This window comes from Hylobates moloch, unplaced genomic scaffold, assembly GCF_009828535.3.
Source record: "Hylobates moloch isolate HMO894 unplaced genomic scaffold, HMol_V3 SCAFFOLD_14, whole genome shotgun sequence".
NCBI lineage: Eukaryota > Metazoa > Chordata > Mammalia > Primates > Hylobatidae > Hylobates > Hylobates moloch.
In genome coordinates this window covers 65648495-65661585 of record NW_026652289.1, presented here as the reverse complement: position 1 = coordinate 65661585, position 13091 = coordinate 65648495, and the positions used below count along the sequence as shown (strand labels likewise).

At 39.6% G+C, this 13091-nt stretch overlaps 1 protein-coding gene across 1 annotated transcript in view; it reads left to right on the top strand.

The window, feature by feature from the left end:
- The window catches only part of RAB8B (RAB8B, member RAS oncogene family), a 76831-nt gene extending 69732 nt beyond the window's left edge, over positions 1–7099 (top strand). The window contains exons 7-8 of the mRNA XM_032174219.2: positions 1980–2030; positions 2815–7099. Coding sequence (XP_032030110.1) covers positions 1980–2030; positions 2815–2907 — 144 coding nt within the window. The 3' untranslated portion in view covers positions 2908–7099. The remainder of the gene's footprint in view (positions 1–1979; positions 2031–2814) is intronic.
- The last annotated feature ends 5992 nt before the right edge of the window (positions 7100–13091 follow it).

Here is a 13091-nt window from a genome sequence, read left to right as displayed (position 1 = left end):
ATTTAACTGATCATAAAAATAATACATGTAATTTACATGTGATATGTGTTAATACATGTAATTCTTTTAATAATACTGATAGTTTCATAAACGTTTAATTTCCTAGGTTATTCATTGTTCGTCATAACATGATGGTTAAAAATCGAGACCTACATGACTTTATTAGCCAGTGGACACTGATCAGAACTTTTTCTTTGTTTTAAATAACGTAACAGTTATTTGTTTAGGTTGGCTGATGGGTGTTAGGAAACAGGAAGCCTCTACTGATTTATTTACACAAGCTTAGATAAGCAGAAAAATGCTTCCCTCTGCTTGATACAAAAGGATTTCCCGCCATCAGAAATAATCCAAGTTAAAAATGGACAAAAGATCTGAATAGACATTTCTCAAAAGAAGACAAATAAATGGCCAACAGGTATATGAAAAAATTCCCGACATCAGTAGTGATCAGGGCAATGCATATCAAAAGTACAGTGAGCTGTCATCTCACCCCAATTAAAATGGCTTTTATCAAAGAGATAGGCAATAACAAATGCTGGAAAGGATGTAGAGAAAGGGGAACCCTCATATACTGTGGGTAGGAATGTAAATTAGTACAGCCACTATGGAGAACAATAAAAAAACTAAAAATAGAACTACCATATGATCCAGCAGTCTCTCTACTGGGTATTTACCCAAAAGAGAGGGAATCAGTATATCCACCTAAGTGTCCATCCGTGGATGAATGGATAAAGAAAATGTGGTATGTATACACAATGGAATACTATTCAGCCATAAAAAGAATGAAATCCCATAATTTGCAACAGTATGGATATAACTCCCTGAACTGGGAGTTGCCTGAGCTGCTTATTCTAGCCAGGCATACAGATGGTAACAACTTTGCCAGAGCTTTAAATCAGTGTGGTTAAGCTCATAGGTGACGAGTTTGACAGTGAGACACTGACAATGAGTAATAATAGTAGTCATATTGTTTTTATTTGATTGGATTGGAAATAATCCTTTTCCTGAACAGTTTTTGGGAATCAGGAGTGTTGGGAACAAAGAGGCTGATTTAACAATAGGTTTAGCATGGTGACAAATGAAGAATCTTTAACAGTTCTTGGCTTCATAGAAAAAGTGATGATGGGTTTAAAAAATATTTGGTTTGTATCAAGAGATATTATGGATAAATTATCACGAAGATTAATCAGATTTGCCCTGCTTCTATTTGAACTGACTTCCACGGTGGGGAATTTAGCCAAGAGCTCCAGGAACTGGTGGGATTTTGGAGTAAGACACGGAAGATTATACATATTCAGCTATAAGAGTGAGAGCAATTAGAAAGAAAAGGTCAGAAATAAAAAGTAGAGATTTTTGTGAAGACAGATTTTAGAGCTGTAGGGTAATACATAATTATTTATTCACTCACTAAACCAGATATTCAGCATTTCCTAGATCAGCACTGTGCCCTGCTCTAGGGAAGTGCGGTAGCTTAGACAGAGCTTCTGTCCTGTTCTTGGTGTACTGAAGAAGTTACTCGTGACTCAACAAGGGTGTTATTGTGATATTATATCACATGAAGAAAATATTTGATGAATGAATGATAGTTTGATAACATTGGAAAATGTTTATGATACAATCTCAAAAGAGTAAACACTCACATGCATACTATGATTACAGTTATTACTTTCTTAATGTAAAACTTTAAAGTGGTATATTCATATTGAAATAATGAAAAATTCTATATTTCTATTTTAAAATAAGTCAGGCATGGTGGCTCACACCTGTAGTCCCAGCTACTCAGGAGACAGGTGGGAGGATTGCCTGAGCCCAGGAGTTCCAATTCAGCCAGGGCAACATAGCAAGACCCCATCTCTGAGGCGGGGGGAATATATATGTGTGTGTGTGTGTGTGTGTGTGTGTGTGTGTGTGTGTGTGTATATATATATATATATATATAGTGAATATATAATAATGAAAATGTTTTGTTTTACCTATAGGCATTTTTTACACTTGCACGAGATATAATGACAAAACTCAACAGAAAAATGGTTTGTATCACTTATAATTTTTATTTCCATTATGCTGTCTGTTTGGCATTTGATGAAAAGGATAGGTCTAATTATAAGATACTCAAATTAAACTCATTTTTTTCCTGACTCAGATACTCATTTGGTTCAACTCTGATTCTTAGTTCCGTTTGTTTAGGATTCTTATTTCTGAACTGCCGCTGTTTCAGTTCTTTCATCTGGCTCTTTAAGTGATCTTTAATTGAATTTTGATCAGAATAATGAAAATAATAATGGCACAAATTAGATTTTTGCCATAAAATTATCCAGTTTTCATGTGACAGGTATTTATATCTACATAACTATGATTTTGAAGTTGCTAAAGTTTGCTTAAATTTGAAATCATTAAGACAACCTTGAAAGTTTGTTTTATCCTGAGTCCTGAGTATAACTGCATACCTTATACTACTAACTCTTCTTACCTCTAACAGAATTGTCTATGCCAGTATCTTAACATTGTTTCCATCATTACCTTTGAAACTTTACACTCCATTGGAACTAGAAATAGAAGCTTCTTATCGAATACATTATTGATATAAAAGCTGCTATCGTAAGGGCATTTTCCTCTTTTCAATTTACCATTTCCAAAGAAAAAGACAACATTGGTGCTTAACTAGTTCCCGTTCTAATAAAATACTCTAGTGAATACACATTTCACTAGAATACACATTTCACATGGTGTGGTTAGTTATTTTTATTTTTTAGGTAACTGAGGTCAAACTATGAAACTTTTATTTCCTTGGTAACTTCATCTTCTATTTTTTAGAATGACAGCAATTCAGCAGGAGCAGGTGGACCAGTGAAAATAACAGAAAACCGATCAAAGAAGACCAGTTTCTTTCGTTGCTCGCTACTTTGATGAACTCTTTCTGAGAGACTGCAGCACACCTAGAGGGCCCTTTCCTGCTTCTCTGAAAGCACAGGTCACCCAGCCTCAGAATCACACCTCCCGGCTGCTGCTGAGAGCACCACTGAACTTAGACCTCTCAACACAGAATGCCAAGTGGATTCCAGCCTCATGGCCTAGCAAAAGAACAGGCTCCTTTTTTCAAACATGGAAGCAATGAAGTGGAGACACATGCAGGACCTAACTCGTTTTTTCCTTGTTTTATTACCTGTTGCAGAAGCTGTTATCTTTCTTTTTTACTTTGCACATCAGTGTTAGCCTTTCCCTATTTCAGCACAATCTTAGACTCATATTTGCACACTTTTGTGTCATGAAGTTCTAGACAAATTTGTACATGTGGCAATGTTAAAAGAGCATTTACAGCAGAGGTTAATATACTAAAATTAAAGGGTATTTGGTCTGGTTCATATGGTCAAATATTACTGCCTTGGTGGCATTTATTTAAGGGCTTTTTCTTAAATAAGAATCATTAAAGTCATTTAAAAATTTACTGAAATGCCCATCTTGTCATCAAAGGCCACAATTTCTTTATTTCTTCAGATTAAGAGCTTTGCCTCATCCCTGACCTGTTTGCCAGAGTTTGGGTAGCTGAATGAATCACTTTTTAAAATGATTACCTCTGCCTAATCTATAGAAACTGCTTTTGGAAATCACCATAATCTCATTTTTCCCTGGGGTTTGTATTTGCTATTCTTTCCCATGTTTGACTTAACTGTAATCACTCAGTTACCTAAAACTAATAACATATATGAACATTATTATCTGTTTCTATTTGTGAACTTCTTGAGCTGAAATTTTACGTGGGCTGAGAGATATACCATTTAGGGTTTTAGTGCAGCATCTAACTGTGATTCTGTCAATAAGGATATGTAATACATTTTTTCTTAGGTTCACTCCTTAGCTGGCTGGTTTAGTTGTAATACCAAATTCCTACCATAATCCCTGTCTACAAAAGTTAGGTTTAGATTTTAGTTTGTGGAAACCTTCCCTATATAGAGACAGATTAACTTGTTGATATAAATTTAATAGAGCTAGTTCTTGGTAATGGTGAAAATAATGATTTTTGGTTGGTTTTATTTGGGAGATATTTTTAGAAATAAAAATACTTAGACCTAGTGCAGCCTCTAGGACAAGTCTTGCCTTTTCATTAGAGAAAACAGGACCAAGGTTTCAGTTTTCAAACAGCTGTTGTTGAATGTGTGGAACCCAGTTCCATCTGTTTTGGTTCATTGTTACAGAACTTAGTCCAGTCATTTGGGCTAAAGCCAACCAAAAGCTTAGTTGCCTTTCTCAACAAACACTGGTACTGGTATACTTTTGTAGATGAAACCATCTCAAGGTATTTAGTGTTAACTTATGTGCCAAATTCAGATCACTATGTCATTGCTGTTGCTCTAGCCTTCAGTGTCATAACACAGAGGGGGAATGAGGGAAATGAATTCTGTTAGTAGTTATTCTCCCTGGTATGCCTGTTTTGCTTCACAAAGGCTACTATCATGCTGGATAGTTAAGAACAGGAGATGGCAGTGGAAAGGGATTGCTTGTTACCACAGAGAATTCTCTTCAAATTAAGATATGTCATTAGAATGCTTGGACCAGTCAATCTTTTGTACTTATTTGAAAATATAGGAACAATTTAGCAGCTGCAAATATGCCCAAGCTATTTTTAATAGATATACTAAACTTATTGTTGACAAATTTCAGCCTCCTTAATTTTTTTTTTTGGTAATTACCTATAGGCTTAAAAGTCATTCATTGCTGTTCTAGTATAATTAGTAGTTCCATGATTGAAAGTTTATTGTAATTCTACTATCTTCAAATTAGATACATTTTCAAAAGGAAAAGATGATTTTTTAGAAACATCTTATATTCACTATTTCCTGAAAAAAATCCAAGCAGTTAAGCTTTCTGGATGGTAACAAAGTACCTTCTAAAAGATAAGTGCTATGACACCATGTATGAATGTAATTCTCTTAGTAATTTACCTCTGACTATTTGGTGTCTTAACGCTTTGGTTTATATAATCTCAGGGGTTGTCTGTAAACCAAAACTGACATATTCTGTGGTTAGCTCTTATTACTTTTTTTTTTTAACAGAATGCTTTGCTCTGGTTATATTTCTTCTTTCTTTTTTTGTCTTATATGGATTAATAACTAGTCTCCGTGAACTTCACTTGAAAGAGCCTGTGAAAGTTAGATGAGTCCAAAAGTGCTCTTTGAAGTAGCAGCAAATTGGGAGTATATGCTCTGTTATATAGAAATAAATTGTCCTTGCTATTTTCTTACATTTAGCTTTGCTAGATTGTATATACATTGAGCTAAGACCTTAGGAAATTCACTTTCTGCATGATAAAATGACCCAATAAATGTTCCACTTTGCTTAATAATGTACATACAGTGCATTATTTTTTCTATTTGTAGATGAATTTAATGACAGATAATTGTCTGTTCCCTGCTGAAACTGAAGAAATCTAGTTTTTTTGTGAACATTTTTGTGGTCTTATGGATAAGGTACATGAAGATTTTTGCAGCAGTATTAGTTGTTCAGTGGCTGCACTTTATTATCAGTGTGTTAATTTTTGACAATGATTGGACTAGACCTTTTCAAATAGAGTCTGAGGGTATCAGACAGTGAAAATGTGCTGTAACTAAGTAGCATGTAAATCAGTTGATTGTAAAACGTTTCGCTGGGAACTTATTTTAGCTATATTTTACTTCAGACAGATTATGATACAATAATCTACCTGTGCATCAGTTAGTAGGTGCTGCAGGGTTTCTTACTATTTACAGAAACATTTTGTGCAGTCTTTGTTATACTAATTTTCAGAAGACTATACTCTTTACTTTGAAGGTCTATTTTTTAATTATACCTCATTTAGCTAACTTAGTATTCTAATACCTGGTAGAAAAACAGTGAGCCAGCCTTTAAGCATCTAACAAAATTTAGACGCTTTGTTTTGTTTTGAACTGAAGACATCACTGGGAAAGGTAGGAAATATTAGTTTAGAATAGAGCATACATGTCATATCCAGTAGCATAAAAAAGGTATTATCTCCCTGTCTCCATTAATAAATTTAGCTGTGCAATATAGGTGCGTTTTTGCAGAAGTTTCTAAGTAAGAGATTGTAACTCCATTTTACAGGTTCTGAATGCTCAGAGTCTATATTAAGGCTTATAAAGTTTTTCCTGTGATCAGTAAGTGATACATTTAAGCAGACATTCTTTTCAAGTTCATGACTTAGACTTTACAAATTTAGTTCTCAATCTTTAAAGATGAGCTTCTAAGCTTAAAATTTAAAAACCACATTTCATTATGTTGGTTTACTTATTGTAAATTTTAAGCACTCATTTCTGCAATCAGGTTTCTTAGAATTTTTTTTTTTTTTTAAACAGAAGAGACATTCCTTTTTCCTTGTTACATCCAAGGGGGGCACAGGGGTAGGTGGAAAGGAATGTCTAAAAATGAAATCCCTTGATACAGAGGGACCTAGACGGACAGGATATGCTAAAAGAATTTCAAATTCTAGCACAATTTTAGAGTAGAATAAGTCATTTTTTAGACTAATAAAATTAATGGCTGTCATCTTCACTCTGAAAAAAATCTAAATGACTGAAATGTACAGAAATAAAAATTAGCAAACAATTATTCTAGGGATATTTTCAGATTTTATTTCATTTCTTGAAATGCGTGTGCCATATGCAATTGCATTTCTTGTGCCAAGAAACTAATAGAACTTATTTCCCTTTCTTACCTTTTTTTAAAATGTGAATTTAGTTATTATAGTTCAATGTTATGGCCTTACAGATGGGTTTTATTTTGTTTGCAGCTGACACTGCAGTTCCTTTCATGCAAAATACCATAAACTGTTTGATGAAAATCATGCCCCAATGGAAACTCTCTAGTTTTTCCATATAATTATCCTACTGTACATGTTTAAACATATTTTATTTTTGCTTCAATGGCTTAATGTGAAAAGCTCCTGCAGATAAGTGGACCTGTCATGTGGTTAATCTTGTTTAAGCCAATTCATTAACTGTGTACTGATACTGATGCTATGTTTTTTTTAAATGGATTTTATTCCAGGTGAACTTTTTTTTTATAATAATGTTCGTCTAAAATAAAAACTACATAATGAAAATGAAAACGCTAATGGCTCTCTGAAATGGACTGCATATTTTAAAAATGTTTCTGCAAATTTGGGCCAGACGCAGTGGCTCATGCCTGTGGTCCCAGCACTTTGGGAGGCTGGGGTGAGTGGATCACTTGAGGTCGGGAATTCAAAACCAGCCCGGCCGGCATGGTGAGACACCCATCTCTACTACAAAATTACAAAATACAAAAATTAGCCCAGCATGGCAGGGCATGCCTGTGGTCCCGGCTGCTCAGGAGGCTGAGGTGGGAGAATCGCTTGGACTTGGGAGGTGGAGGTTGCCGTGAGCTGGGATCGGGCCACTGCACTCCAGCCTGCACAATGGAGGGAGACCCTGTTTCACAAAAATAAATAAATAAAATAAATTAAAAATGTTTCTGCAAATTTGATAGGTATATGATTCAAACCATGGCAGACTTAAGATATTTTAGCAAACTTTATAGCTGACCCAGAGTTGTTCAAAGATCTAGAAAAATAGCCAGCTCCCCTGTTCATCATACTTAGCTCAGCATACATTGAGGTTATTCTGTTGTAGAACCTGCAGCTTTATATTGATCACCCTTCCTTTCTTAGTTCTTGGAAGTTTCGTTTCTGTTGTTTTGTTTTCACTTGAAAATAATTTCTTTTGTGGATTTTTTTTTTTTTTTTTTTTTTTTTAGGCGGAGCCCCACTCTGTTGCCCAGGCTGCAGTGTTGTGGTGTTGTGGTGCGATCTTGACTCACTGCAACCTCTGCCTCCTAGGTTCAAGCGATTCTCTTGCCTCAGCCTCCAAAGTAGCTGGGATTAGAGGCACACACCACCATGCCTGGCTAATTTTGTATTTTTAGTAGAGACGGGGTTTTGCCATGTTGGCTAGGCTGGTCTTGAACTCCTGACCTCGGGTGATCTGCCCACCTCGGCCTCCCAAAGTGCTGGGATTACAGGTGTGAGCCACCATGCCCGGCCTTGTGGTGTTTTCTGAGACAAGGTCTACTCTGTCACCCAGGCTGGAGTGCAGTGGTGTGATCATGGCTCACTGTGGCCTCTACTTTCCGGGTTCAAGCGATCCTCCCACCTCAGCCTCCTGAGTAGGTAGGACTACAGGCACTACCCAACCCAGCCAATTTTTTTTTTTTTTTTGGTAGAGACAGGGTTTCACTATGTTGCCCAGGCTGATCTCCAACTCCTGGGCTCAAGTGATCCTCTCACTTCGGCCTCCCAAAGTACTGGGATTACAGGCATGAGCCACCGCGCCCAGACAGAAAGAACCAATTTGATGGCACCAGCACTGTCGATACTCTCCTCCTTTGCACATATTCCCAGTCTCAGCCTTTCCCAGTCATCCCATAGCCATTTCAAACCTTCACTATTCTTCTCAAGCTTCCTACCTCTTCCCTGTCCCTCTTCATGGACTGATCTTTCACCTCCCTCCTTCCAGAGAAAAGCATCAGTCACAAACCACATTAGCCTCCTCTCCCTCCCTAACCTATAGGCCACCTTCATCCTCACCTCCTTCCTCTTGGTCTCAGAGGCATTCTTAACCCAGGCTCTTCTCTCTGCCCCTTATCTGAATTCATCCTCCCACTGCTATCCTGCTTTTCAGGGAACTCACAGCTCTTTCTCTTGTACCTTCAAACCCTTATCCTTTCTTAGCCCTTTCCTTCAGCCTCTGAGCATCCTCAACCCTCCTACCCTGTGACTTGTGGCCCTCTCTCAGCTGTTCTTTTTCCTCTTCTTTCTGTTATGCTAAAGGCATCTGTTTTCAAAGAGGTACCTATAGTTACTATCCTCACTTTTTCATTTTCCATTTATTCCTTAACCTACTGTGGTTTGTCTTCTACCTCCCCGCAACCACCACCACTTCGCTGACGTTGTGCTTACAACAGCCTAGCTGTTAAAGTAGTAGACAGTTTTTCAGTTCTGTTCCTAGCTAACTTCTTGGCAGCATTTCACCGGTATATTTCTCCCCCACCTGAGAAATGTTCCTTCCTTGGCTTCTGTGACAGTATTCTCATGATTCCGACTTGTGCACAATAATTTCACCCTTTTTCGTGGCTCTTTAAATGCTCATAACTTATGTGGTAAGGCTGAATAATGCCCCTCCCCCCCTTCCCTTACCCCCTCAAGGATGGTCATGTCTTAATCCCTGGAACCTCTGAATGTTACTTTATATGGCAAAAAGGACTTTGCAGAGGGGATCGAGTTAAGGATCATGAGATGGGAGATTATCTTGATCCAAGTGGACCCAGTGTAATCCTAGGGGTCCTTCTCATGAGAGGACAGGAAGAGTCAGAATTAGAAGAAAGCCACGTGATGATGGACGCAGAGGGAGAAAAGGTGCTGTGATGCTGTGCACAGCCATGAGCCAAGGAATGTGGGCAGCCTCCAGGATCTGGAAAAGGATTCTCCCCTACAGCCTCCAGAAGGAACCAGCCTGCTCTGACACCTTGATTTTAGCCCCAGGTCAGACCCATTTTGTACTTAAGACCTCCAGAACTGTAAGACTAAATTTGTGCTGCTTTATGTCACTGAGTTTGTGGTAATTTAGCACAGCAGCAATAGAAAGCTAAAAGAGTTTTCAAATGTGTATCTCCAGCCATAACCACTTTCCAGAGGGCCAGACCTCAAAGTTACCTGCCTACCGGACATCCACCTTGGATCTACTACAGGGACATCACACACCATGTCAGACTCGACTCTGTCTTTTCCCTCTCCCCAAGCAAACCCCACTTCCGAAGTGGGGGAGCAGCCTGTCCTTTTTCCATCATAATAAGTAGCACCATCATCTGTGTTGATCCTTAGTCAACCTCCAGATTTTATGGGTCCTACCCCTATCTACTTGTCCATTATTATTGCCACTGTCTTTGTTGAGGCCCCCTCAGCTTCCGCCTAGATCACTGTAATCTCTCCAAATCAGTCTCCCCACCTCTAATTTTATTTTCCTCCAATCCAGTTTTCACAGTGCTGAGTTTTACAGGTGGCATCTTATCCTGTCCTTTCCACATATAATGCTTTAGTGGTACTGCCTAACCTTGGGATAAAAACTCCTTTGCATGGCAAACAAAGCCCTCTGCCATCCCCACATCTTTCTCCCCAGCCTTAAATCTCGTCACGCCTTAACTCATACTCTTCCTTTGAACCTCATGAGTAATTGCAGTTCCCCAGCACATCATATCATTTTATTCCTTTGCTTACATTGCTCCTTCTGCCGACTTCCTGCTTCTTTACTTGGCTGGCCTCCGCTTACTTTCAAGACTCACTGCTCAGGGCAGGGCATGGTGGCTCATACCTGTAATCCCAGCACTTTGGGAGGCCGAGGTGGGCAGATCACTTGAGGTCAGGAGTTCGAGACCAGCCTGACCAACATGGTGAAACCCCGTCTCTACTACAAATACAAAAATAGCCGGGCATGGTGGTGGGCGCCTGTAATCCTAGCTACTGAAGAGGCTGAGGCAGGAGAATCACTTGAACCCGGGAGATGGAGTTTGCAGTGAGCCAAGATCACGCCACTGCACTCCAGCCTGGGCAACAGAGCAATACTCTGTCTCAAAAAAAAAAAAAAAAAAAGTCACTGAGGGTTTCTCTGGCAAGATTTTAGCTACAACCCACCCCTGCTTAGAAGCCTCTGTGTATGCCCAAAGTGTCACTCACCACATGGATTTGAGTTGACTATTTACTTTCCTTCTCTACTAGATAGACTTTAGGCTCCTGAAGGGTGGGAGTTGTGTCTTTAGTTTTTGTATCTACCATACCCAGTAAGGGGCTTGGCACATGGTAGGTGTTTAATAAAAGAAAGAATCGCCTGGCACAGTGGCTCACGCCTGTAATCCCAAAACTCCAGGAGGCTGAGGCAGGTGGATCACTTGAGCTCAGGAGTTGGAGACCAGCCTGGGCAACATGGAGAAACCCTCTCTCTACAAAAAAATACAAAAATTATCCAGGCGTCGTGGCATGCACCCATAGTCCCAGCTACTCAGGAGGTTGAAGTGGGAGGATCGCTTGTGCCCAGGAGGTTAGGCTGCAGTGAGCTGTGATAGTGCCACTGCACTCCAGCCTGGGCGACAGAAGTGAGATTCTGTGTCAAAATAATAATACATAAATGAAAGAATCAGTACTTCAGTCATCAAAATTAACATGCCCATGAAGTAAGTGAAGTGTAATTTGGGAGCTAAGTGTAATTTAGAAGTTTTGTTCTCCATTTACTTTCAGACAGTTTCACTCTGTCATCCAGACTGAAGTGCAGTGGTGCAATCTTAGCTCACTGCAGCCTCGACCTCCTGGGCTCAAGCAATCCTCCCACCGCAGCCTCCTGAGTAGCTGGGACTATAAGCATGGGCCATCACGCCTGGCTAATTTTTTTTTTTTTTTTGAGACAGAGTTTTGCTTTGTCACCCAGGCTGGAGTGCAGTGGCGCGATCTTGGCTCACTGCAACCTCCGCCTCCTGGGTTCAAGCAGTTCTCCCACCTCAGCCTCCTGAGTAGCTGGGATTACAAGCGTGCGCCACCAGGGCCGGCTAATTTTTTTGTTTCTTGGTTTTGTTTTTTGTTTTTGTTTTTGAGACGGAGTCTCGCTCTGTCGCCCAGGCCGGAGTGCAGTGGCGTGATCTCAGCTCACTGCCACCTCCACCTCCTCAGTTCAAGCGATTCTCCTCCTCAGCCTCTGGAGTAGCTGGGACTACAGGTGCCTGCCGCCAAGCCCAGCTAATTTTTTGTATTTTAGTAGAGACGCGGTTTCACCACGTTGCGCAGGCTGGTTGCGAACTCCTGAGCTCAGGCAGTCCGCTCACCTCAGCCTCCCCAAGTGCTGGGATTACAGGCATGAACCACTGCGTCCAGCCAATTTTTGTATTTTTAGTAGATGGGTTTTCCCCATGTTGGCCAGGCTGGTCTCAAACTTCTGACCTCAGGTGATCTGCCTGCCTTAGCCTCCCAAAGTGCTGGGATTACAGGTATGAGTCACTGCACCTGGCCTGATTTTTGTATTTTTTGTAGAAATGGGGTTTCACCATGTTGCCTAGGCTGGTGGTCTTGAAGTCCTGGGCTCAAGCAATCCTCCCACCTTGGCCTTATATGATCTTTATTCTGGTTCTTATCTTTTAATCTTTGTTAAATACCTTACAGGGGTCCCCAGTTCCAGGGACATGGATAGGTACTGGTCTCTGGTTTTTAGGAACTGGGCCACACAGCAGGAGGTGAGCGGCAGGCCAGTAAGCATTACTGCCTGAACTCTGCCTCCTGCCAGATCAATGGCAGCATTAGATTCTCACAGGAGTGTGAACCCTATCGTGAATTGTGCATGTGAGGGATCTAGGTTTTGTGCTCCTTATGAGAATCTAATGCCTGATGATCTGAGGTGGAACAGTTTCATCCTGAAACCATCCCCATCACCCCAACCCACAGTCCATGGAAAAATTGCCTTCCACGAAACCAGTCCCTGCTACCAAAAATGTTGGGGACTACTGCCTTATACTATCTTAATCTGTGTTGTGTCTTACACTATATTAATCTTTATTAAGTATAGAAGGAGTTGCTTTTAATAAGATCACCCAGAATGTTGCTTAGGTATTGATAAATTCAGTAAACCTTTTCTCCCACTTCATGATTCCAACCCTCAAGATTGGTGTTCCGATATTAGTTCCAGGGATATATGAGAATGGACCATAGCAAATAAAATAAATAAATAATAAACTAAAATAAATAAATATACATTTGCCTAAGGTGAAAGTAGTTGGGTGATGACATGAAAGAAAAACAGAAATTGCTGTGGTTAAGAATAGCAACTGCTAAATACATGAAATGAGTTTTTGTTCCTTATGAGTAAATATTGCAATGAAATTTTAGGGAAATATTTCAAATAGGTAGTCACATTAGTCAATAAATTATCAAAATGTCTTAGGCTTCAATTGAGGCAGCTGGATCTAGCAAAAAGAGGCCTGAACTAGAAATCAAGACTTCCAAGTTCTAAACGGGTTCCGCTGCTCAGTAATGGAGTTGTTTTCTAGGCTTG